General features: G+C 37.4%; 3 protein-coding genes across 5 annotated transcripts; 1 reads left to right on the forward strand and 2 right to left on the reverse strand.

Annotated features, from left to right (window-relative positions):
• The first annotated feature begins 988 nt into the window (after nucleotides 1-988).
• LOC112791868 (uncharacterized) lies at nucleotides 989-7,336 on the forward strand. 2 transcript variants are annotated; one of them, XM_025834880.3, is made up of 3 exons: nucleotides 989-2,001; nucleotides 5,619-5,910; nucleotides 6,814-7,336. In XM_025834880.3, exons 1-3 carry the CDS (start codon nucleotides 1,408-1,410, stop codon nucleotides 6,846-6,848), a joined length of 921 nt encoding a protein of 306 aa, XP_025690665.1. In that variant the 5' UTR covers nucleotides 989-1,407; the 3' UTR covers nucleotides 6,849-7,336. The 2 variants fall into 2 exon arrangements, with proteins under 2 accessions (XP_025690665.1, XP_025690666.1); XM_025834881.3 differs by lacking the exon at nucleotides 989-2,001 and adding an exon at nucleotides 3,978-5,161.
• A 287-nt stretch (nucleotides 7,337-7,623) lies between these two features.
• Nucleotides 7,624-9,778, reverse strand: LOC112791869 (pentatricopeptide repeat-containing protein At1g59720, chloroplastic/mitochondrial). Its single transcript, XM_025834882.3, has one exon. The coding sequence runs from the start codon at nucleotides 9,712-9,714 to the stop codon at nucleotides 7,867-7,869; it is 1,848 nt and encodes a 615-aa protein (XP_025690667.1). The 5' UTR covers nucleotides 9,715-9,778; the 3' UTR covers nucleotides 7,624-7,866.
• A 2,067-nt stretch (nucleotides 9,779-11,845) lies between these two features.
• LOC112791873 (toll/interleukin-1 receptor-like protein) lies at nucleotides 11,846-14,772 on the reverse strand. Of its 2 annotated transcripts, XM_025834890.3 has the most exons (3): nucleotides 14,696-14,772; nucleotides 14,092-14,611; nucleotides 11,846-12,295 (listed from the first exon to the last, which is right to left on the reverse strand). In XM_025834890.3, the coding sequence occupies exons 2-3, from the start codon at nucleotides 14,583-14,585 to the stop codon at nucleotides 11,968-11,970; spliced, it is 822 nt and encodes a 273-aa protein (XP_025690675.1). In that variant the 5' UTR covers nucleotides 14,586-14,611; nucleotides 14,696-14,772; the 3' UTR covers nucleotides 11,846-11,967. The 2 variants fall into 2 exon arrangements, with proteins under 2 accessions (XP_025690675.1, XP_025690674.1); XM_025834889.2 differs by having other exon boundaries at nucleotides 14,092-14,746.
• Between the last annotated feature and the right edge of the window lie 12,394 nt (nucleotides 14,773-27,166).

Raw genomic sequence — 27,166 nt, forward strand, 5'->3', positions numbered from 1 at the left:
TTTCATAAAGTAGATTTTTTTTTGTGAGCGTCCTTCTTGATTTATTTGGTATTAATTCTCTCTGTTTCAACTACTACAATTGAGAGTTCTTTTTCAGCTATGAATATTGTGAAGAATAATTCAGAAATAAAATGAAAGATAAATTTTTTGCTAATTGTCTTTTAATTATATTGAAAAAAATTTGTTAAAAAATTTGACACAAATTCCATTATCGATAAATTTTATGATACGAAGAATTGACTAATTCGTTAATAAAAGTACATACATATTTTTTGTACTTTAAAATATATTCTTTATCAATATATTTTTATAATGTATTTTACATTATATAATTTTTTGTATAATTTTTTAATATTATATATGTTATTGACCTATAATACTATTTCTGGATCCGTCCCTGCCTATAGAAATGTCTAAAGAATAGATATAACAAACATTGCTAACGACTAAATTCGTTCACAAAGCTTATAACTCTTCATTCGTTTTGTCCTCTTGCAGAACTTTGTTCCTTTATTGTCCTGGTTTAACTGTATTAAATCATTAAGAATATATGTGTATCAGTGTATGTGAACAACTTTAGCTAGCTACATTTTATTAACGTTACATTGAAGTTATGTTGCTAAAGAACTTTAATAATATATATTCGTGATTTAATAATATTTATACAAATTTGGTTTGTTTATAATCCAATTAGAACGAGCAGAGGAAGAAGCCACTCCCTCTGCTGTTTCTCTCCCACTTAACAAGGATATATTATTCCTAGATCTTGTAATGATATGATTTTGCCGCGCTGTTTAGTTTACGCACAACATAGGAAAAATGGAATTTGATTAGGACATTGTTACTTATTTGAATAATGGCAAGAGCAAAGACCAAGTTTATCGAAGTCAGAATCTGCATTCTGCCACGTAGAATCATCTGGTCTTCCTTTGAACGTTGACTACCCTTATGTCTTCTAGACTTGGGTTGGTACCGCTATGTATCTCTTGGAGTCAAACCACTGTTCATTCATAGTTTTGTGTGTGTTTCTTTTTCATTTTTATTCTTTTGAAAAGTTGACATTATGTTAGTCTTATTTGAAAATAAGATATATATTGCAAAAACCATAAATCTGATTACTATACTCATATTGTTGAGGCTATAAATAGATATATATTATGTTATAGGAAGATTGATTAAGGAAATTGTCCGTTAGCTAATACCTCCAAGTAACAAATTGCTTCTTCGTTTCATGTTTTCTTTAAAGTTTCCATGATTCTTATGTGCGGGTCAAGTAATGCCGTATGTTATTGTTGACCACCGGGTCAACTTGTAGCATATTAGATTATTAGTAGATATACATATATGATCATTTTTCACTTAGCACATTCATCGAACACTTGGTAGACGTTATTCAACTACGTAGCAATGGAGTACTTCAACAAAGCCAAATCCGTGAAGCTTCGGAGCCACCTCGGCAAGTACCTAATCGCAGACGAGGACGGCGAAGGTCTCTACCAGAGCAGAAAAAGCTCGGCGAAGAACGCAATATGGGAGGTGGAGTTAGTAGAAGGGAAGAGCCACAGCATTCGGCTCAAGAGCTGTCACGGTCTGTACCTGAAGGCAACCGACACAGCGTTCCTTCTAGGAATGACCGGAAACCGGGCGGTGCAGTCGGAGATGGACGCAGCAGGTTCGAGTTGGAAGTACGAGTGGGAGCCACGAAGGGAAGGGTTGAGTAACCACGTGAAGCTGAGGAGTTGGTGTGGGACCTACCTTAGGGGAAACGGTGGCACTCCGCCTTGGAGGAATTCAGTTACGCACGACGATCCTCATAGTTCCGCCACTCACTCTTGGATCTTGTGGACTGTGGAGGTTGTTGACAACATTATAGTTGGATCTTTTTCCAAAGAGAGATATGATGATGATGCGGTTGTTTCTGTGGCGGCGCTTTCTGATTCTTATGTAAGATCTCCGTCGTCGTTGCCGCTGTGTGAGGACCCCGCGGAGTTGCAGCTTACGGTACGTTAAGTTTTTATTGAAAATATTGATTCTCTAATTTTTTATTTATTTAAATAAATAAACCGAATATTAACCATCTTTAATATTTTTAAAATATAAAAATACCTAATTCCGTAATTGTTTGACTGGTTCAAGGGATTGCATACAATGATACAAATGAAAGGTTTTCATACAAATGTGAATTAACGGCAATGCCTATAATTGTAATGCCTAGGATGACTTGTGCCATTTAAGTTATTTTAAATATAATGATGGTAACGCATCTGATTAATTATAGGGGTGGCAACACTACCCGAACCCGCGGGTACCCACCCCGCTCCTACCCGCTCGGGGCGGGTAATTACCCGCCCCCGCACCGGGGCGAGTTTTAACGGGGCGGGTTCTTGGGCGGGGTCGGGTTTAGGTTGAACCCGCCCCTACCCACCCCGGTATATATAATATATATGTAAATATATATATTTTTAATATATAATATATGTAACATATATAAAATAATTAGTAAAATGATTAATAATATTATATCATATATAAATTTTTACTTTAATTTATATTATGTATGTAAATGGTGGGTATATAATTTTTAAAATTTAATTTTATTTGTTGGATTTAATAATTATAGGGGCGGGTAGGAGCGGGGCGGGTACCCGCAGAGGCGGGTTAGGGTTTAACATTTTACAACCCGCGGGTAGGGCGGGGCGGGTTTGATGCGGGTTTTTTGTAGGACGGGGCGGGGTCGGGTAGAGCAAAACCCGCCCCTACCCGCCCCGTTGCCACCCCTAATTAATTAATAGATATTATCTTGTGATTGGATTTATTGTGGGTGTGTGGAGATGGGAAAATTAAACGTAGGGTTAAATGGTGATGAGAGCAGTGTCCGCCATGAAATGGCCACGGTGTTTGGCCAATGCTGAGCCAAAACCTCTGCACAAATACAACGACAACGTCCAACACTGTGGAATATGGATTCTTTACGAGTTCTCAAATGCCCTATCTCCACTTTAACTATTTTTTTTTAAATTACACTCAAATAAAATGTCGACAATCTTATTTCAGATAGGTGTTTTATTTTTCACACTCGTTTTATTTTAAAACATTTAAATAAACTTATATAAAAAAATATAAATAAAAGTATAAGTAGACAATACATTTAGTGATAGTTACACATTTTCTTTCTTCATTTATGATTTTAAAGTTTATTATTTTTATTATTTACAAAAATTATTGTTTATCTAAAAAAATCATAAACTTATTCCTAATTTTATTTTCTAAAAATTAATTTCACCGTTTCTCCCAAACACTTTACAAGGCTGTAAATTACATAAGGTTTGTTTTCTATGAACACCTTCCAGTTTCAACTTAAGAAAAATCCAAATCAACTTCTATAACTTTCTAGATCCACGTGCCCAACGCCAAATCTTGCATACCAGTTAATTATTGAATAATCTTACTCTTACATGTCATCACTGAAATTCAGGATCAAAACATAGTTTTCTTAGGCATCGTAATTATAGGCATGGTAGAATACTAGAATGCCCAACGGTAGTTGTAGATATTATTTGAAACTAGAAATACACAAGTAGAAGATTAATGTTTAAATTGATTTACGAAGGATTATGTCATAAAATAATTTGGTCTAAGAAAAATTTAATATTTTAATTTGATCTTTAAAGAATATTAATATAATTAAATTATAATTTTATAATTTTCTGTTAACGTATCATAACTAAATGTCACATGAATTTTGAAGATGAGTCGTAGATAGAAATAGTTGGTTTGAACTGTGAAGCAGCAGCGTAGGGTGGTGGTGCACGTGATTGGCTCATGTGGTTCCTGAAGGGATTAGCACTTTCACTTTGGCCACCTAATGGCCGCGTCCACCGCCACCAGCTAACAACCGCGTTCTGCTTTGTGCTTGCTGGCTCCCCCTTACAGCACACAATGTTGAATAAATCATCTCCTACACTTTCGAAATCACAGGGTTTAATCATTTATTTTTATTTAATTCTATACTAAATGGCCAATTACTTAAAACGATTTAATTAATTTATGTTTTAAGAATATATTTTAAAAATAATAATAATTTTTTTAATATACTTAATATATAAAAATATTAAAAAAATATTCAATTTATATCCTTAAAATTTAATCCATCAATCATAAAATTAAAGTAAGGTAAAACTGTAGTAGACTTTATGTAAAATTGATAATTGAATCATTAAATAAAAATTTAATCAAATCAGTCAAATTATATTACAACTCTCAATTTAATCGAATCAATCAAATTATATAATAACTCTCAATTCATTAGGAATTTGACAGTCCATAAGTTTCTACCTAAAAGTAAACACTGATAACTTAACCGTATACAAAACGTTTACCAGATCAGGAAATAAATCCATAAATAAATAATAAATAAGCAAAATGGTAAGAAAGAAAAGTAGTCACCTTTCTTCTCTCTCTTTCTTCTTCTCTTCCACAATATAAGAGACCAAGTCCAAATATCACTTCTCAAAATCAATCAAACCTCCCACACTTTCCATTCATCTCTCTCTCTCTCTCTCTCTCTCTCTCTCTCTCTCTCTCTCTCTCTCTCTTCGCCATGGACTTCTTCCACCGCGCCAAGGTGGTGCGCTTCCGCAGCCACCACGACAAGTACCTCACCGCCGACGACGATGAAGAATCCGTCGTCCAAGACCGCAACGGCGCCACCAAGAGCGCCAAGTGGCTCGTCGAAATAGTTCCCGAATACGACAACATCGTACGCCTCAAAAGCTGCTACAACAAGTACCTCACGGCATCAAACCAGCCCTTCCTCCTCGGCGTCACCGGCCGGAAGGTCCTCCAAACTCACCCCTCAAGACTTGACTCCTCCGTCGAATGGGAACCCATCAGAGACGGCGCCCAGGTCAAGCTCAAGACCCGTTACGGCAACTTCTTGCGGGCCAACGGTGGCTTACCGCCGTGGAGGAACTCCGTTACACATGATATTCCGCATCGGACTTCCACTCAGGATTGGGTCTTGTGGGATGTTGATGTGTTGGAGATTCATGTTGATTATGTTCCTCCGCCTCCTCCTCCTACTCACTCTGATTCCCTCAATTTTGAATCGTCTACTCCTTCTGCTGTTGATGCCAAATCTACTCAATTTTCTAGGCAGGAGGTATGCTTTTGGGGAAAAGTTTTGAAATTTTCATCTCTGCTGCCTTTGATTCTTTGTTGACTTTATTTCTTTAATTTCTTGATAGTACTTTTAGCTCTCAAAATAATGCTTATTTTAACTAAATTGGTGTAGTGTGTCTGGATAGTTACATTGATTTATGAATGAACCTATTAATATGGAATGGAGCGAGTGCTGTAATTAGCTTGGTAATTGTTTATGATATAGCTAGATTAGATACATGAAATTGGTCGTTGGATGTTTGTTTGTGCGGTTAAAATTAAATTACTGTAGTTCCTAGAAATATATATTGGCCTTTGACTATCATTTAAGGACTAATTCTGACTGTGATTTCATACTGGACAAGCATGATTTTCGTAGAGGGAAACATAATACTTTTATTATGGTAAGGTTCTGCGGTTTTTTTATGATGATTTTGTCTTTATTTGTTTGCTGGCAGTCGTCGGATTCATATGTGGGCTCGCCGCCGAAGATGGAGGGGAGAACTATATACTACCATGTTGCCGAAGATGATGGGGAAGTGGACGATGAGAATGTGCAGGGGTATTCTCTGATCTTCAAAGGGAACGGGGTGGAAGAATTGACAAAGAAGTTCGAGGAGGAGACAGGGTTAGAGGGAGTTATTGTGTGCAGTCGGAGTCCTTTGAATGGGAAGCTTTATCCTCTTCGATTGCAGCTTCCTCCAAACAATGTGATGATGCAGGTTGTTTTGGTTCTTCAATCGTCAAAAGGTGAGTTTTCAGAGTTCTTATGGATGCTGAGCTGCTAGTAGTCAGTTACATGCATCAGAGTATTTTCATGAAGTTGTCATAGATTATCAATTGAAATCAGATTAAGTTGTTATTATACGAAGTTGAGAAAGGATATTTTGGTGTTGAGAATTGGATTGAACTACAAGTGTGGAATTCTACAATAGCTAGTCTCTAGTTGATGTACGACTAAACTACATAAGTCTACCACTTGAAAAATTAGGGATCATTTGAATTACATAATTATTAACTCCCTTGGAATATAAATCTTATAGGATCCTTAACATCAAGCCCTTTAAGACATTGGTCAGACTTATATGCATTGCATTGCTTCCTTCTTTATAGAAAAATCAAGTGGAGGACTTGATTGATGGTCATATTTGTTTTCAAGGTGAAATGCTGCATTGTTATAATAGAAGTAATTTAAAATAATAGTTAATGCTATTTTGGCTTAATTAGTCAAATTTCATAAAAATGTTATGCAACAAATAATTAGCCATTTAGAGTGACTTTTAATAGTTAAGAAATAAGGATGTGGCATCTCTACCTTTCACACATCTCGCTAATCTTACATCCTATAAATAAATAAATAAAAATAAAATATACTCCTTCCAATGCATAATATTTGTCACTATTAGCCAATGTTTACCGAAACAGTTTATTTACAACTAATTTATGGCATCATTAACATTTTTATTGTACTTTGTTTTTTATGTCTTATTGTACTTTGTTTAATCTGAGTGGAGGATATACTTTGGAAATTCATCATAGAAATGTGAGAATAATTGATACATTAATCCAAAAGATTATATAAAATGATTTGATATTTGCGCATTATACTTCAATTATTTCCCTAACTTTTATTTTTCTATTATGCCATTCCAGTTGCAAAAGACTTTGAGGCACAAGGTTTACTTTGAGTAGCGAGATTTGTGGAGTCTTGAATCAATTACATTAATGCAAGGGCTATGTACATAGAGATCCAAGCGGGTTCAAATATCAATTATACATGTGAAAGCATTTAAGATGTTGCACTACTACACCATCTTCATTGCGTTGAAAAAGCACAATTCATCAAGGTCTTACCAACCTTCAATGGAGGTGCCCTAAATTTTGCATTGGCTAGGATCATATCAGCATATTGTCCCCTTCTTCTGGTAGTAGTTGTTTTTGGGCTTCCTATGTATTTGAGCTATAGTTATAAGTATAACTTAGTCAATTCTTCATGTGCACTACTATTGTTTCATTTATTTCATTTCATTTGTATTGTGGTAAATTTTCTTTGACTATGCTATTCTTAGGTGTATCAGTGTTAGTGTATGCCTTTGTATAGATTTTTTTTTTATTTATTTATTACAATACTTATAAACAGGCTTATTTTTCTAATAGAAAAGGTTCTGTTTATGTATGTCTTATTGGGTGAGATTCTAATTCACAAATGACAGAACAAAACAAAACAGAGAGATGCAAACTAAATTTATCAATGAGCGTCAAGCATTATGACAAAGACCAAAAGTTTCATGTGCATTATATATATATATATATATATATATATATATATATATATATATATATATATAAAGTTACAATTTGAACCTAAAAAAAATAAAATTCAATTCTCTGGTACAATCTTTTATCAAACCAATTTATGTTACTGTTCGTCCGTTGAATTTGTGTCAATGGAATGCATGTGGCCGGCAGTTTCACTGGTATTAACTAGCTGGCTATTATTAGTTGAACCAAATCATTCATCATTCGTGTCGCTCTCAATATCCAGAGAGATATATGATTATAATAATTGCTGTGAAGATAGGATTTTCTATTGTCACATGAAATTTTAAGAAATCCATAATATCAAACCCGGGCCAATAAAATTTTTTAACGATATATTAGTTCACCATAGATTTTTCATTTATATATGATTGTGCATATTTTTCGTCACCAATAATCCTTACAAGAACAGTTTCCCTCTTTAAAATGATGGAACCGTGCACGATCTCTCACAATTATCTCTACATTATAAATTCTTGATAGTAATTTTGTAACACTGTGACAATCATTACACACCCTAAGATTCTTAAACACTCTTATTGGCATGCCTGGTCTTGACCTTAGCAATCCAAAAGCTATAGCTAATCTCTCACTATGCAACCTCATAGTATTCTTTTTTCCCTCATTAACCTCATCAACTAATGGTGCACCTGAATAATCAGGTACATACCCGGTTGCTTCTAGCTTCTCCTCAATTTCACTCATAAACTTGTATATATCTTCACTTTGAGGATGACTAGTGTCCCCAGCAAAAAATTCATGAGTGACACCATCAATCTCTACCAAACTACAACCAGGTTCTTTATTCACACCCTTATCAGTCATTAGTTTTCTAAGCAATCCAACATCATTCCACATGCTAGCTGAAGCATAGATTCTTGACAATAGCACATAAGCACCACTACTATATGTAGTACTTCCCTCTGACTCAAACACTTTCTTGGCCAGTTCTTCACTTAGCTCAAGACTTGCATGTTGCTTGCAACAAGCATCCAACAGACTCCTCCAGATCACGTCATCCGGTTTCATAGGCATTTCCGAAACCAAGTTCATAGCCTCTTCGATGCGTCCGGCTCGAGCGAAAAGATCAACGAGGCATCCGTAATGCTCTAATCTTGGCTCAATTTTGTACTCCCTGGTCATCATGTCAAAATACATAAGCCCTTCATTAACCATGCCCCTGTGATTACATGCACTCAAGACACCAACAAAAGTGATTGAATTCGGCACGAGTCCCTTTACCTTCACCATTCTTGCATAGTAGTCCAACGCCTCCTCAGCCATGCCATGCATGGCAAGCCCCAAAATCATTGAATTCCATGAATTCACATCTCTATAAGGCATGATTTCAAAGACTTGTTTTGCAAATCCCACTGAGCCACACTTGCAATACATATCCACCAAGCTAGTGTTAACCAAAACATCATCAATCATGTTCTTGTCACTCCTTTTCAAGACATAAGCATGAGCCCACAAACCCAAAGACAAAGCACCCAATCCAGCACAGGAACTAATCACACTTTGCATGGTGTAACCGTCAGGATCATGAATCCTCTGCATCTCACAGAACATTCTCAATGCAGTGTCATACTCACCAGCACTTGCATAAGAGTCAATCATGATGTTCCATGAAACCTCACTTCTTTCGGACATTTTCTCGAACACCTTGTGTGCCAAGTCTAGAAACCCACAAGTTGCATAAAAATGAATCAAACTGTTACAAATATGAGTATCCGATTCAAACCCAAGTTTCAATACATGAGCATGCACCTGTTTCCCTTCAGTAAGAGAGAACAAGTAAGCACATGCCTTTAATACAAAAGGATATGTGTAATTATCAGGAATAACCGCTGCACTTTGTTGTTCTCGTTCCATCATTAACATTGCTTTGTAAAGTTCCATGGACTTGTGTTTTTGGTCTGCGGTTCTAGCATAGGCTCTTATGAGTGTGTTCCACATGAAGGAATTGGGATTCTGAAAGTGATGAAAAATTCGAGTGGCGTATCGAAGATCAAGCAGAGAAGAATGGTGAAGGATTCTGCTGTGTAGAAGGAGGGCTTGTGGATGATGGTTGGTGTGAATGGTACGTAGAAGTTGAGCATGGATTTGCTTCAAGTGAGAGATATCAACAATGGAGTGGTTGAGCAAGTGGAAGAGGCGCGTGTGGCTGTTATGGATAAAGGGTTGGCCATTGTTGTTGGTGGAGAAAAGCAATGGAGTTTGAGTTGTTGCCATGCCCAATGCTATTCATTTCTCTCCTACTTATTATCAACAAGAAGATAAGGTGGAACCATGTTACCAAATTAAACATCTTATTATTCATTATTTTCTATATAAAAAATATATAAGTAACTATACTTTAACATTTAAAAAATATCAAATTCGATTATAATTTTATATCAACAATAGAAAGCTTTTAGCTTAAATATTTAGTGTATCTCCCTAATAATTTAAATATTTAATTCAATTTTGTTACTTTATATAGCTCTAAATTAAGTTATTATAATACGTAGTCATATATTTATTATTAAAATTTACGTTCACAAAAAAATCAATTTAAAATTAGTTATTATTTGTATATAAATATGATAAAATTTATATGCAATTTGACTTAATTAAAAATTATTAGATAATAATTTAGTTAAACTTCTCAAATTATCTAATTATTTTTAATTATTAATTTTACGTGATGATAATTTTACGTAAATATTCACCTATGAATATATATGTATTGTTTAAGGATAAAAACTCAAATGCAGTCAACTAAAACCCATTAAACAATTTAACTGATTTGAGTAAATATGTATTTTATAGTTTAAGATAGGAATAAGTATTGTTTTGATACTTAAAATTTAGGGTCAAAATCAAATTCGTCTTTAATCTTATTTTGGATTTAAAATTGTCCACAATATTTCATTTGGTATTAAGATCATCCGATCCTTTCAACTTTTTTCGGACAGAAATACCTTTTCTAACCCCACCGTTCATTACCACCACCTTTATTACCACTAATTATTCATCTTCTCGTATCTATTTATTCTAATCCATCAACAACAGCAACACAACAAAAATTCGTCATCAACAATATAACATTCAAATTTAAAAATTTATCATCAACAACATATCATTCAAATTTAAAAACAATAATATCAACAACCTCATTTATTTTAAAGAGATTGAGAAGAAAGTGAAACTGCCGGGAAAGAGAAGGGAAGCGAGAGAACAAGAGAGCGAGAGGGAGAAAGCTCAAAATCGTGACCACTACCATCAAAACTGCTGCCACTGTTGTTCTTGAAAATTGCCACCGGAAAAGAATGGAAAAGGAGATCTTGAACTAAAGAAGTTGCTGCAAACGCTAACAGAGAAGCAGAAAAGTTCAGCCTCAATGTTCAGCATCATCTCCAACGTTTCAAAATTTTTTGTTTTAAATGCAACATCAAATCCTTCAAATTCAACAACAACAACAACAAAGCATTCAGATTTTTTTTGAAAAAAAGAATGAAAAACTTGATCAATTACAGAAAAAGACAAACGAGATTCAGAGTAAAGTAGAAACAGCAAAGTCACCAGTTTGTTCTACCACTACTGTCGCCGGAAAAGGTCGTCGACAGCTGACAAGGTAAATGGTGACGGCGGTGACGGCGCCGTGACTGATGCCGAAGAGGAGGGCGATGACGGCAGAAAGGATGTCCTCCAATGACGAGGCGAGGCGAGGCAAGGATGTGGCAGGCAAGGAGAGGGCGACCGTCAATCTCAACAGCAGCGGAGGAGTCCGCGATCAATGGCAGATCTCTGCCGTGATTTTTCCTTTCAACACATGCAACAACAGCAACAACAACATAACGACGACATCATTTTCAAGAGTACCGAAATTAGGGCAAGTATGCTCAGGAGAAAGAAAAGGAGTGGATTTAGAGGGTGGTCCGATTAAGAAGAAAAAGAGGAGGAGTTGGAGGAGTAGTGTGAATTTTTGTTGTGTTGCTGTTGTTGATGAATTAAAATGAATAGATATAAAAGGAGGAATAGTTGGTGGTAATAAAGGTGGTGGTGGTAGTGAACGGTAAAGTTAGAAAAGAGTATTTTTGTCTGAAAAAAATTAAAAGGACGATTTTAATACCAAATATAATGTTGGAAATAATTTTAAATCTAAAATAAGATTAGAGACGAATTTAATTTTGACCTTAAATTTTAGGGATCAAAACAGTACTTATCCCTTCAAGATATATTATATGTGAGAGGCTGTTTCTTAAAGTCTGATTAAATGTGTAAAATTATTTTATGCACCTACAACATATGATAACAATAATGTGAAAAATAATAATGAAACAAACAATTTGGCAAGTAAAAACATAGACGGACATTTCAATAAAGAAACACAGACGTAGTTATTATAAGTGTCCCATAATTTAGATTACATGAAATAGAAATGATCGAGGACATATACTTAATTAGTTTAAATTCTAGTAGCTACAGAAATAATACAAGTAATCAAAATCTAAAAGCATTAGACCACAGATTATAGAGACCATTATCAATATTGGTGTTATTGTTGTTTAAATCATCAGCTTGTGAGTACATATTAGGAGGAATGCGAAGCAAACGTTGGTGCCTTTCCATTTGAAGCTTTCTAATGCGATTGAGAGTGTCTTTGTAATTTTGGTAATGCAATGGATGAGGACTCCCTTGAAAATATTGCATTTGGTGCTTAGCAAGTTGGTCATACCTTGCAATTTCTTTATCAAGGTCCCCAACATACACTCTATTCAACTTGTTTAGCACATCCATCGCTATTTCCTCAACGATCTCTGATTCCAACCTATCATCATATATTATTGGTACAAACATTAAAATTCCTACATGCATGTGTGACCATATATATATTTCAAAACTTGCAATTTCTTACTTGAGAAACTACTTTATTATTTACACTACTCATATTCTTTAATTTATATTTTTCATATAAAAAATGTTATTTATAAACTAAAACCAATTATTAAAATCAGTCACCAATGTATTTATGTATAAATACATGTGTGGTTTAATTTATTTTCAATGTGTATTTATATTTCAACATATATTTTATACTGGTGGTTGACTTTAATGACTAATTTTAGTATACATGTAGCATAACTCTTTTCAAATATATACACTCCTCTTTCCTTAAGAGTATAGTTAAACTATATGTTACATTTTTAATCCCTTCTGAAGCATTTTTTTTATTTTCTATTATCTCATTATATTAATTACTTTATTTCTTTTATTATTAAAATATTCTCTATGATAAAAATTAATGAGTTATTCTATTCCTTCACTTATTAAACTTCTAGTTAGAAAAGTAAAGTCACCTTACTTTATATATACCTTTTCATAATTTAACTTTGCCTTATACCATATATATATACAAGTGTGAAGAGTTGACATTATTGTTATATGATTATCTAGGTTTATATATAATAAGCAAGAAAATAACCACTTTGGGCATATTGTTTGACTTTCTATTGATTTTCTGGATCATCATGTACAAATAAACAAGAAACATATAGAGATATTAGTTTAATGTACCATTACCATAAACTATTTTACATTAATATTTAATTATATATTCTCAAGCTAAACTAAACCATCAATATTTTGACCCTAAAATAATTATAGTTCTAATAAAATAATCTTAAAAGGAAAAACTGCACTTTCTAACACTATTAAAAAAATGTTTAAAACCTACGGTTTATCGTTCAATAATAATTTCTTCAACAAAATAAATCTGATAATAATACTTAAAATCGTCGATTCTGTATATAAAATTTAAGAGTAAATTTAACGATAATCAAATTTTGTTTGCAGTGTAAACTTTCAAAAATAATAGAAGCTTGACCAATATCAAGAATTGTGAGTCCGTGGTTTAGTGTGTTTAATAATTGGCTTAGGATTAAGGTAAATAGGATATTGTAAGCATACCAAAGTTCTAAAATTGAACCAACTATTGAATTTGTAGAGTTAAAAGTTTAGAAATTAAAAATTCTATCAAAATTAAATCAGATATAATAAAATAATATATTATATAATAAAAATAATTTTTTATATTTTATTATTTAAAATAAGTTAAACAGCTAAAAAAACATATTTGACATTTTGACTACTCGTTCACACCTAATTTTGATCTCGAGTTATTGATCTTTGACCTAATGATCGATTTGGTCCGAATATCCAAAGTATGGCGCTTCCATTAACCTGAACGGCGAGGAGACGACAATAAAGTGAAAATTCAGATGCAATTGATTTTAAGTGAAGTTGATAATTAAGAATCGTTACATAAAAATTTAGTTAAATTAGTCAAATTATCTAACGACTCTCAATTATCAATTTTACGTGATTCCACCTGAGTTTTTTGTGAAACGATATGATGGTTGGAGTGGGTTACGGATTGTTGAAGCCAAAATGTGTGAGTGGTATATGACCATAAATAATTAAGTAGAAAAAAAAATTTGAATGTAGTTGTTTTCATATAAATTTGATATTTAATTAAAAATTTCACGTAATTTAAAAAATTTGACTAAATTATTATTTATTAACTCTACGTAACGTGAGGTTAATTAGATGTATATTATGATTTACCTGTCAACGGAGCAATCCCAGCCAGAGAAAGTGGCAGCTTCAGCAAGAGCATCCCTCCATTTCTGAATCTTCTTGTTAGGGCGATCAGAATCACGAAAGCGCTCCTCATGTCTGGCGAAAGCAGTTGCAAAGCTTCCCGTTTGGTACCTAACAATGGAAGGCTCCACATCGTAGAATATGGGCAGCACCATCTGCCCCCTCGTTTTCTTACAATCAATTATCTTCTTCACCTCCTCAAGACACCATCTGGAGGATGCGAAGTTCTTCGAGAACACGATCACGGAGAGCTTGGCATCCTCTATGGCCCTGAGAAGCGTCCCCGAGATCTCGTCTCCTCTCTCAAGATTGTAGTCTATGTAGGTTCTGATCTCAAATCTCTTGAAGGCAGCGTGCAGATGGCTGGTGAATGTCTTCCTTGTGTCCTCGCCCCTGAAACTGAGGAACACCTCGTGAACACTATTATTGGTGGAGGACGATGAAGACGTTGCTGCCATGTATATTCTCTCTTCGTTCTCGATCTCTATGGTTTCAACATGCAAGAAATTAAAGCATTATTAGCATTTGCCTTATTAGTTGACTTTAGTAGGTGTTAGTTCCTATGTACCTTCCGGGGATAGAATTCAGGCAATATCTCGATTCAACTTATCGTACCAACAAATACAAGCAAACATTACATTATTATATAAACAATGTTACACCAGCATAATTTATTCTTTTTCATTCTCTAATAATAATAAGAAGAATAACAAGAGTAAAGTATGTTTTTATCTTTAACCTTTTGGGTAAATTTTATTTGTGTTGTATTACTAATGTTTATAAAAGTGATTTAATGTTATCCTACCGTTAATTTTACTAATAGATTAGATTGTATTTGTCAATTATTCTTACTTGGATGTATTTATTCTCAATTAAATCTCATTTAGATGTGTTCGATTTCAATATTGTACTCGTTATTTGTGTTCAAATTCAATTATGTCCCTAAAAAATAAATTATGTAAATATTGTAGGAATTAGTTTCAACTTTTAATGAGCTATTATCTAAAGTAGATCATCGGTTCTGTTCCAAATATTTCTATTCTAATTTCAATAAGATTTTTAAAACTCAAACTAAAGTTCATGATGTGTAATTGACAGTATGATAATATTGAATCATTTTTACAAATGTTAGAAATACAAATAAAACGATTTAAACGTTAGGGATACAAATAGGACATATTCCAAACGTTTGGAATAAAAATGATACTTTATTCTAACAACAATAATAATACAACTACAGGTGAATTTACACTAAAATCAACTATCAATATATAATACACGTAAAAATATAAAATGCGTACTAAAAATTAGTTAAACTACATATATTCATACATAAATATATAGTGATTTATTTTAGTAACTAATTTTAATGTACAATTAATATTTTTGATAAAAAATAATAATAATAATAATAGATTATTTTTATTAATATAACATTATATAATTAGATGAATGTATAAAATTATTTTATATTAATAATATATTAAAATTAGATGATGATGATGATGATGATGATGATGATGATGATGATGATGATGATGATGATGATGATGATGATGATGATGATGATGATGATGATGATGATGATGATGATGATGATGATGATGATGATGAATGATGATGATGATGATGATGATGATGATGATGATGATGATATGATGATGATGATGATGATGATGATGATGATGATGATGATGATGATGATGATGATGATGATGATGATATGATGATGATGATTGATGATGATGATGATGATGATGATGATGATGATGATGATGATGATGATGATGATGATGATGATGATGATGATGATGATGATGATGATGATGATGATGATGATGATGATTGTTACGGTAGGTAACCAGAGATTAATAGAGTGGATGGCGTGGGTTGGCTCAAGGGTGTGGAGGAGGAGATTTCTGAATGAATGTGGAACTCGGGGACTCCGTCCGACTTGTTCGTACGAGGAGAGAGAGGGGGTGGTACCTGCAAAGACACTCCGATGCCTAAGTTAGCAAGAGTGTGAGCAGGTCTAGAGAGTATTGGGCTTAGAGATACCTGAGGGGGTGTCAGTGTATTTATAGTGGTGAGCCAATAACCACCGTTGGAGTAGTGTCATATCTTTAGGGTGCTAACCGTCCCATTATCTTAGGGAGGTTAAGATATGGCTTGATGAAGCGGTTAGAGAGATTTTAGGGGCGGTCACTCATTTGAATGAGTGTTTATCTGCCAACTAATTTCGTGCCCGACTTCTTTAGAGCAGGTCGTGGACGGTACCGACTTCTTATACGAAGGCCGGTGCTTAGCTAGGCTTAATTCTTCGGATCAGGCCCTTTATTTGGACCTGGGCCCTTATCATTGGACCAGGGTATGAACAGTGCCCCTACTTGAGCCCAAGATCTCTTTTAGGGTCTGGGTTCAAGTATTTAACTCGGGTTCGTAGCCGATTTTCACGGGTTTTTAAACCGACGTGATCTTCGCGACCTTTTGTTTCTGACAGTTACGTCTATTCAAGCGTCGTGTCCGTTAGGGATGCACTTAGGGATTGATAGCTTTGGTAACGGTGCACTCTCATTAATGACTGCTTCGTTTTTACCATTATGCCCCTTAGCATGTTTATAAATACTTTCCCTCTCTTTCCTTTTTCCGTTTCTGCAATCTTTCAAACTTCTTCTTTCTTTGTTCGTGCCGTACTCACTCGTACTACGTTCTCGTGCTCCGGAGACTTTTGCTTCTTCCTACCTTCATTCCCAGAAAGAGGTTAGTTTCTTTCTCCTTCTTCGCACTTTTCGTATGGCTTTACTTTGTAGAGAAATAGGTTCGTAGACTTGTGCCTGGTTCCTTTTTCTCCTCTCTAGAGACCTTTGTTTTTGATTTTTCCCTTTTCTTTTTTCCCTTTGTAGGTTTCCTCATTTTTCTTAGAGAAATAAAATGGCCGTCGTAGATTGGGTTGACGTTATTGTTCTGGGGGAGGAGCCGTTGGTTGATGCGGAGTTTATTACTCATCTTCGCACCCACCACCGGCTCTGTACTTCGGATGAGGATGAGCCCAAATATGAGTTGCTTGTTCCCGGTTCAGAGGACCGAGTTTGTCATGGGAGAGCCAACGAAACGGCTCCCCATTTCTTCTTTATGTATGAGTGCATGATCACCCGTCTGGGTGTCTTTCTGTCCTTTTCGGATTTTGAAATGTCTGTTTTGCAGCATTGTCGGGTTGCCCCTACCCAGCTTCATCCCAACTCCTGGGGTTTCTTGAAAATTTACCAATTTATTAGCCATGCTCTGGATTTCCCGACTTCTCTGAAAAAAATTTTCCATCTTTTTCATATGACCAAGCCTTTTAGTGGGCTGAATAATAAACAACAATGGGTTTCCTTCCGAGCCATACAAGGTCGGAGGATTTTTACCCTTTTTGATGAATCTTTTCATGACTTTAAAAATTTCTTTTTCAAAGTGCAAGATGTAGAGGGTCATCACCCATTTTTTCTGGATGATAATTCTTTTTCTCGCTTTCCTTTATACTGGCTGGAGGCCTCCCCTTGCGAGAAATATGGTCTGGATGACCTGGATGAAGTAGAGGCTGCCGTCGTGGGGTTCCTCCGAGAAGTGTGGGGGAGGGCCCCATATTTGGACACTAAAAAATTTCTCCAAGGGTCTCCGACCTTTGTCCAATCACAGCTAGGTAGTTTTTTCTGGTCTGTTAAATTTCCGACTTGTTAACTGATCATTCCGACTTGTTTGATTCTTTAGCTATTGTTTTCTTTTTCAGAAATGGCAAAGACAAACGCTCAAGAATCTTTTCAGAGGGACCAGGAGGCTAAAGCTAAGTCTCGCGCTCGGTCTGGTGGTGCCAGGGTTATCTCTCCTCCTCCTCCTCCTCGGAACGTTGGGACTTTTTCCAATCCCATGGTGATTTCTTCTTCAGCTCCCTCTCAGCCGCCCTCTGTCGTCCGACCTTCTCCTGATCCCAAGAAGCGCAAGACCTTAGAGTCTGGCTCTTCTAGGGAGGTTAAAGCGGATGCTCTTGCATTCGTCCGAAAGAATATCTATCCTCATGCCCGTATAGGCATGGATGATATGTCTGTTCGGGGCCACCTTACCACTATGATCGAGGAGAGCCTCAAAGCGGCGGGGGTCTGTGGCAAGCTCTTGGATATCTTCGAAAGGGCCCCTCTCAGCTCTTTAGGGACGACCTCGAGGGTCGAGGAGCTGGAGGGAAGGCTTTGTGCATATCAAGAGCATGAGGGAGAGTTGAGGAAGGAAATTGCCAAGCTAAGGGAGGAGAGAGATACCCTCCGGGAGAAAGGGAAGGCTTTGCAGGCCCAATGCAACATGGAGATGGATCTAAGGAAAACAGCGTAGGCCAGCTATCAAAGCTTATTCAAGGATCTTGTGTCTGTGAAGACTGACCTGTTGAATTCTCGGAAGGCATATGAGGAGTTGGAGGATTCTATTGCCGATGATGCCGAGGAGTCTTGGAGGATCTTCCTGGAGCAGGTCAGGGTTATTGCTCCCGACTTGGATCTTTCTCCTTTACATCCTGACAAAGTTGTCATTGATGGTGCCATCGTAGATCCTCCTGCCCCCGTAATTGTTTCTGAATCAGAGTTGAAGACTCGGGGGCAGAGGATTATTGAGTCTCCTCCTCGCTCTAAAGATGCTCCGAGTACTTCAACGGTCCCTCCGATCTCTTCATCTCCCATGGATGCTTCTGGTGGCGCTCCTCCCGATTCTGGTGGTGGTGACCCGTCTGCTGTGAAAAAATGATCTTTGGCTATTTGGGGGTCCGGCCTGTGGGCCCCCATTTTTAAACTCTTTATTTATTTATTCTTAGTTGTGCAGTTTGAACAATTTCTTCTGGCCTTCCCAGGCCGTAAACAAAATATTTAAAAAGTACCCCTTTTTTGACGAGGGTTTTTGAGTTAACAAAATGGATACCCTTTTGGGATAAGGGTTTAGATTACCTTATGCGTGCATGCTTTTTGGTTTTTTGATGTTCCCTTGATCTTTTGCAAACCTTCCCTTTTGGCTTGTTTGTTTTTCTGAGCTTCTTGTTTAAGGACCTTTGGGACAGTCTTTAAACCTTTCCCAGGTTTTCCAATCTCTTTTTGTTATCCCCTATACTCAACTTTGTTTTAGCGAGTTCTTATGACTTAGGTTATTTTTGCGATACGTTTCTCTTATACTCGGTTCTTCGCTCCGATTTACGGGTCAGAGTATTTCCGAGTTTTTCTACTCGGGTTCTCATTTCGACTTGTAAGTCGGATTGTTCCCGAGTTTTCACGTTCAACTTTTATAATCTCTTTACACCGACTTGTACCTCGTCGTTTTATCCTGACGACCATCTAGGTCGGTTCATGGAATTTTCACGTTTTGTCGAGCTTAAGTCGGTGCGTTTCGTAGAAAGACTTATAAAAAATAAAAAGGATTTTATAAGAGATATTGTAGATGAAAAAGATCTTTATTTATTGGGGAGGTACCTTCTTGCTACTAAGGGTTTTTATAGCCTATCTTCCCTTAGCCTCTACTACGATGCCTCGTTAAAAACCCTTCTTCAGAAAAAACCCTTTTGGGAAAAAATCATGAAGTTGGAAAAAGAGTACATCAGGGAGTAGAGTTCGCTTTTAACTGTAGTACCTTTTCATATTACAAGCATGCCACGACCTTGGTAATTCAGTGCCGTTCAGGTCGGTTACTTTATAATAACCTTTTCCTAAAACTTCATTGACTTTGTATGGTCCCTTCCAATTTGCGGCGAGCTTTCCTTCTCCTGATTTGTTGACTCCAATGTCGTTTCTGATTAAGACCAAGTCATCAGGGGCGAATGTTCTTCGAATGACTTTTTTGTTGTACCTTGTAGTCATCCTTTGTTTCAAGGCTGCTTCTCTTATCTGGGCATCTTCTCGGACTTCGGGGAGTAAGTCGAGCTCCTCTTTGTGTCCCCGTACGTTTCCGACCTCGTCATGGAGAACTACCCTTGGGCTTTGCTCATTGATTTCTATTGGTATCATGGCTTCTACGCCATAGACTAGTCGGAAAGGTGTTTCTCCCGTGGCGGATTGGGGAGTTGTCCTGTAAGCCCATAGCACCTGAGGGAGCTCTTCAGCCCAAGCTCCTTTTGCTTCCTGTAGTCTCTTCTTTAGCCCTGCCAGTATGACTTTGTTGGCTGCCTCGGCTTGCCCATTGGCTTGTGGGTGCTCTACCGAGGTGAACTGATGTTTGATTTTCATACTGGCTACTAAGCTTCTAAAGGTGGCGTCGGTGAATTGGGTTCCATTGTCTGTAGTAATGGAATAAGGTATCCCATATCTTGTGATGATATTTTTGTAGAGGAACCTGCGACTTCTTTGAGCGGTGATGGTGGCCAATGGTTCTGCTTCTATCCACTTTGTGAAGTAATCTATCCCCACGATTAGGTATTTGACTTGTCCTGTCGCTTGGGGAAAAGGACCTAACAAATCCATTCCCCATTTTGCGAAAGGCCATGGAGAAGTGATATTGATGAGCTCTTCTGGTGGAGCTACGTGGAAATTTGCATGCATCTGACATGGTTGACACTTTTTCACAAATTCTGTGGCGTCTTTCTGTAAGGTCGGCCAGTAGAATCCAGCTCGGATTACTTTCCTGGCTAGTGACCTTGCTCCAAGATTATTTCTGCAGATCCCACTATGTACTTCCTCCAATACTTCAGCGGTTCTCGAGGTCGGCACGCATTTTAACAATGGTGTCGATATCCCCCTTCTGTAGAGGATATTTCTCACCAAGGTGTAGTGTTGTGCTTCCCTTCGGATCTTTTTAGCTTCTTTTTCCTCTTTAGGGAGGATGTCGAATTTCATGTATTCGACTAGGGGGTTCATCCATCCGAGGTCTAGACCGATTACCTCAAGTACCTCTTGCTTGTCTTCTGTTCTTTCTACCGAGGGCTCTTGGAGGGTTTCTTGAATCAGGCTTCTGTTGTTCCCTCCTGGTTTGGTACTTGCTAACTTGGATAGGGCATCCGCTCTGCTATTTAGATCCCGAGTTATGTGTTTGACCTCGGTTTCTGCAAAGCGCCCAAGGTGCTCCAAAGTTTTTTTCAAGTACCTCTTCATGTTTGGGTCCTTTGCCTGATATTCTCCACTTATTTGGGAGGTCACCACCTGTGAGTTGCTGTATATCATCACCTTTGTAGCATCGATTTCTTCTGCCAACTTTAATCCAGCGATCAAGGCTTCATACTCTGCCTGATTATTTGAAGCCGGAAATTCGAATTTTAAGGAGACCTCTATCTGGGTTCCTCTTTCATCTACCAATATTATGCCTGCGCCGTTTCCCGTTTTGTTGGAGGATCCGTCTACATAGAGTTCCCATGTAGTCGGTTTTTCCTCTTGATCCCCTGCGTATTCTGCTACAAAGTCGGCGAGGCACTGGGATTTAATTGCTGTCCGAGTTTCATATCTCAAATCGAACTCGGAGAGCTCTATTGCCCATTGGACCATTCTTCCTGCAACATCCGTCTTTTGGAGGATTTGCTTCATTGGTTGGTTCGTACGAACTCTTATTCTGTGAGTTTGAAAGTAAGGTCGTAGCCTTCGTGAGGCTATTACTAAGGAGTAGGCAAACTTTTCTAGTTTGTGGTACCTTAGTTCAAGGCCTTGTAGAACCTTACTGATGAAGTAGACTGGATGTTGTCCGACCTCGTCTTCTTTTATCAGGGCTGACGAGACAGCCCTGTTTGCTACATATAAGTACAGAACGAGGTCTTCCCCCGGTACTGGTCGGGTTAGGATAGGAGGTTGGCTTAAAAACTTTTTGAACTCTTGGAACGCCTCCTCGCATTCTGGAGTCCATTCGAATTGGCATCCCTTTCTTAATAAAGAAAATAGTGGGAGGAATTTTAGTGCTGATCCTGCCAAAAATCTGGAGAGGGCTGCAAGTCGGCCATTGAGCTGCTGGACTTCTCTCAAACAAGTCGGACTTCTCATTTCTAGGATGGCTCTACACTTATCGGGATTGGCTTCAATCCCTCTTTGTGTTAGCATAAACCCTAGAAACTTTCCTGCCTCCACCGCGAAGGCGCATTTTGCAGGATTTAGTCTCATCCCATGCAGCCTTATGGTATCAAAGACTTGTGAGAGGTCGGACAAGAGGTTGACTTCCTTCTGGGTTTTTACCAGCATGTCGTCGACGTATACTTCCATTAGGGTCCCTAGGTGAGGGGAAAACACTTTATTCATCAACCTCTGATATGTGGCTCCTGCATTCTTCAATCCGAATGGCATGACCACGTAGCAGAAATTAGCTCTGGGTGTGATGAATGACGTTTTCTCCTGGTCTGGCTCATACATCGGGATTTGATTATATCCCGAGTAGGCGTCCATGAACGATAAGTATTGGTACCCCGAGCTGGAATCTACTAGGGTATCAATACTTGGCAAGGGATAAGGGTCCTTGGGACATGCCTTATTTAAGTCGGTATAGTCGACACACATTCTCCATTTGCCATTCTGCTTTTTGACTAGCACTACATTGGCCAGCCATGTTGGGTACTTGACTTCTCTGATAAAGCCGGCTTCCAAGAGCGCCTGTACTTGCTCTTCTACTATTAGGGCTCGTTCTGGGCCTAGCTTGCGTCTTCTTTGTTGTACAGGTCAGGACCCTGGGTAGACCGAGAGCTTGTGGGACATGAGCTCGGGGTCAATCCCCGGCATGTCAGAGGCCTTCCAGGCGAAGAGGTCGGAATTATCCTTTAGGAGTTCGGCCAGCCCTTGTTTTAGAGTTTCCCCTAGGTTGGCTCCTATATAAGTGTTTTTTCCTTCTTCGTTACCGACCTGTATCTCTTCGGTTCTTCCTCCCGGTTGTGGTCGCAGCTCTTCTCTGGCCCTTGCGCCGCCGAGCTCTATTGTGTGAACTTCTTTGCCCTTTCCTATCAGATTTAGGCTTTCATTGTAGCATTTCCTTGCCAATTTCTGGTCTCCCCTTACCGTGGCTATCCCCGCTGAGGTCGGGAATTTCATGCAGAGGTGGGGAGTGGATACCACAGCTCCGAGCCGATTAAGGGTAGCTCTGCCGATTAGGGCATTATATGCTGACCCCACGTCGATGACTATAAAGTCTATGCTCAGAGTCTTTGATTTTTCCCCTTTTCCAAAAGTGGTGTGAAGGGGCAAAAATCCTAGTGGTTTTATTGGCGTGTCCCCTAATCCGTATAGGGTGTCGGGGTAGGCTCTTAACTCTTTCTCATCTAACCCTAGCTTGTCGAAAGCAGGCTTGAAAAGAATGTCCGCCGAGCTTCCTTGGTCTACTAGGGTTCTATGGAGATGGGCATTTGCTAGGATCATAGTTATTACCACTGGATCATCGTGCCCAGGGATTATTCCTTGCCCATCTTCTTTTGTGAATGAAATGGTAGGAAGGTGTGACTCTTCCCCGACCTGGTAGACTCTTTTGAGATGTCTTTTGCGAGAGGATTTGGTGAGTCCCCCTCCCGCAAATCCTCCTGAGATCATATGGATATGTCTCTCTGGGGTCTGCGGTGGTGGGTCTCTTCTATCCATATCATCTCGCTTTCTCTTTCCATGACTGTCCGACCTTTCTATGAGATATCTATCAAGCCGACCTTCTCTAGCCAGCTTTTCTATCACATTCTTGAGGTCGTAGCAGTCGTTTGTGGAGTGACCATATATTTTATGGTACTCGCAATAATCGTTGCGGCTCCCCCCTTTTTTATTCTTAATGGGTCTAGGGGGTGGCAATCTTTCAGTGTTGCAAATCTCTCTGTATACATCCACTATGGAAACTTTTAGGGGAGTATAAGAGTGATATTTCCTTGGCCTCTCGAGACCGAGTTCTTCCTTTTTCTTAGCTTCCCTTTCCTTCTCTTTAGTTGAGGGAGGGGTCCAGGTCGCCAACTCAGGTCTCTTAATTTGGCATTCTCCTCCATATTGATGTACTTTTCAGCTCTTTCTTGTACATCACTTAGAGAAACGGGGTGTCTTTTAGATATGGACTGTGAGAAGGGACCTTCTCTGAGCCCATTGACTAACCCCATTATGACTGCCTCTGTGGGCAGGTCTTGGATCTCCAAACAAGCTTTGTTGAACCTTTCCATATAGGCTCGTAAAGATTCTCCGACCTCCTGTTTTATTCCCAGGAGGCTCGGTGCATGTTTCACCTTGTCTTTCTGGATTGAGAACCTCATCAAAAACTTCCTTGAGAGGTCTTTAAAGCTAGTAACCGACCTCGGGGGGAGGCTGTCGAACCACTTCATCGCTGCTTTTGATAGAGTGGTCGGAAAAGCTTTGCATCGCGTAGCGTCGGAAGCATCGGCTAGATACATCCGACTTTTGAAATTACTCAGGTGATGCTTTGGATCCGTGGTTCCATCATAGAGGTCCATGTCAGGGCTTTTAAAGTTCTTCGGAACCTTTGCTCTCATTATGTCCTCGCTAAAAGGATCCTCCCCACCTAAAGGCAGCTCTTCTTGTTCATCACGGGAGTTACGACCTTTGAGGGAGGATTCTAACTTCAAGAGTTTTCTTTCCAACTCTTTTCGTCGTTCCATCTCCTCTTTTAGCCTCTTTTCGGTTTCCTTTTGCCGCTCCCTCTCGTGTTCTAACTGTTCCAGGCGGCTATGGATTAGTCCCATGAGTTCAATTGCATGGGATGGTCCTCCTTTTTCTGATTCGCGCCCTTCTGAGGAATTTACCTTCGGGTTCTTTACTCCGGAGGTGTCTTCTCTATGCTGATTGTCAACTTCCTGGTGGAGGACGAGGTCCGCATTGTTATTGCCTGTGTCCAGATTCTCTTGTTCAGAATCTGTCTCCACATGGCCTTCTTCGTGGGATCTGTCCGCCATCGATGGATGATCTCTCGGGTCCCCGACAACGGCGCTAATGTTACGGTAGGTAACCAGAGATTAATAGAGTGGATGGCGTGGGTTGGCTCAAGGGTGTGGAGGAGGAGATTTCTGAATGAATGTGGAACTCGGGGACTCCGTCCGACTTGTTCGTACGAGGAGAGAGAGGGGATGGTACCTGCAAAGACACTCCGATGCCTAAGTTAGCAAGAGTGTGAGCAGGTCTAGAGAGTATTGGGCTTAGAGATACCTGAGGGGGTGTCAGTGTATTTATAGTGGTGAGCCAATAACCACCGTTGGAGTAGTGCCATATCTTTAGGGTGCTAACCGTCCCATTATCTTAGGGAGGTTAAGATATGGCTTGATGAAGCGGTTAGAGAGATTTTAGGGGCGGTCACTCATTTGAATGAGTGTTTATCTGCCAACTAATCTCGTGCCCGACTTCTTTAGAGCAGGTCGTGGACGGTACCGACTTCTTATACGAAGGCTGGTGCTTAGCTAGGCTTAATTCTTCGGATCAGGCCCTTTATTTGAACCTGGACTCTTATCATTGGACCAGGGTATGAACAATGATGATGATGATGATGTGATTGAATTTTAAAAAGTAAAAAAGTCCTCTTCATCGTTATTTTATTATAAACTAGTGAGCGATTTCTTGTTGGAGAGAAATAGAACAGATAAAATTGTTAATGTCTGGTTGGTGTATGAATTCTTTAATATTATATGAGCTTCACTTAATTCGTTCTTAATTGATATCATACTCATCTCATATATCTCAATATCTTTGAATTAAATGTAAGATTCAACACGGTTATTTCTTCTTTTACAAAACTTTCTAAATATTCAATTACTATTGAATTCATTATCGGATGAGCTCATTATTTATAATCCAGTATATTAACTTATAAGAATATAATGTTTAATAAAGATTTAATTCGATCTGAAAACAGATAAAAGCCAGGCAACCGATCAATGAAAGCAAGTCCACACACGAAATTCCATCATTACATTTGACAAAGTCCAATTATTTATTATTAGATAATTATAAATGTATAATCATACAATGACGTATGGGGGTTGGGGTGTGTTATAGAATTATGCAATGATTAACGGGTAGAGTTATGTAGTCGATGATGAAGAATAAGAATCGATAAAAGAGTTGACCATGTGAAAAGGAGAAACGTAGAGCAGCATTTGTCAGAAACCAGCCTCAAAGAAAGAAGCCAAATTGCAATAAGATGAGAGGTGTAAAAGCTATGAGAAATTTTGACACCAATCTTACACAAATAGTGAATGGATGCTTCCAAAAACAGTAGTAGTAGTGGGGCTACTGTGACAACTCATTTCAACAGCTTCCTTTGTTGATTTCTCATTCTTTCTTTTCATTCTAACTATATATGACTATACTTCAGCTTAACGTCTTGTGCTATAAGTTCCATACGTCCATAGATTTATAGCTACCTTTTGAATCCGGTAGACACTTTATTAATGACGATGATAACGAATTTGTTCGCTTTGAAAAGGATTGTCAAGTGTTTGTGTTTCAGTAACAATTTCGTTTAACTATGTATATTCCCTCCTTAATTAGGAATGGTAAAAATATTTCCGGTAATATATTTTTATTTTAATAACAATAAAAATAGTCGCTAATATATTTAGGGAAAATTAGAGAATTTTTAGCAACAATAATATCATTGTTAATAAATATTTTTTAATGACCACAGAAAACATGTAATTATTATTATAATATATAGTAATAATGATAAATATATAATTGTCGCAAAAAAAGTTATAGTAACTATTATATTATTGTTATTAAAAATTTGTTATTTAAAAATATTTATATTGTAGTGGCCATAAAGGGATTAATAGAGACTTGCAAAATTTCTATAGAGATGAGAATTCGTTTGATAAAAATAGAGATATTTGCTTTATAAAAATCTACTAAATTTCTACAAAAAATAAAATTATTAAAATATCTTTATTTATATATAAAAATTATGTTATATTATTCTATTTTATTGAAAATTATTTCTATTTCATTTTGATAAACGTGTATATACATATTAGAGATTTTATATATACATGAATTACGTTAAATTTATATTTAAACTGTTTTAATATAATAAATTTAGTTAAATTGTATTAAAATATAACTTATTGTGTTGTTTTTTAATTATTTAAAGATTAATATCTATAAAT

The sequence above is a fragment of the Arachis hypogaea genome, chromosome 13, assembly GCF_003086295.3.
Source record: "Arachis hypogaea cultivar Tifrunner chromosome 13, arahy.Tifrunner.gnm2.J5K5, whole genome shotgun sequence".
Taxonomy (NCBI): Eukaryota; Viridiplantae; Streptophyta; class Magnoliopsida; order Fabales; family Fabaceae; genus Arachis; species Arachis hypogaea.

Excerpts from the sequence above, each read along its gene's own strand:
- LOC112791868 (XM_025834880.3), top strand. The coding sequence starts at position 1,408 with ATGGAGTACTTCAACAAAGCCAAATCCGTGAAGCTTCGGAGCCACCTC. Across the intron at positions 2,002-5,618 it reads CCGCGGAGTTGCAGCTTACG|TCGTCGGATTCATATGTGGG; the intron begins GTACGTTAAGTT and ends GTTTGCTGGCAG. Across the intron at positions 5,911-6,813 it reads GGTTCTTCAATCGTCAAAAG|TTGCAAAAGACTTTGAGGCA; the intron begins GTGAGTTTTCAG and ends ATGCCATTCCAG.
- LOC112791869 (XM_025834882.3), bottom strand. The coding sequence starts at position 9,714 with ATGGCAACAACTCAAACTCCATTGCTTTTCTCCACCAACAACAATGGC.
- LOC112791873 (XM_025834890.3), bottom strand. The coding sequence starts at position 14,585 with ATGGCAGCAACGTCTTCATCGTCCTCCACCAATAATAGTGTTCACGAG. Across the intron at positions 12,296-14,091 it reads TGGGATTGCTCCGTTGACAG|GTTGGAATCAGAGATCGTTG; the intron begins GTAAATCATAAT and ends ATATGATGATAG.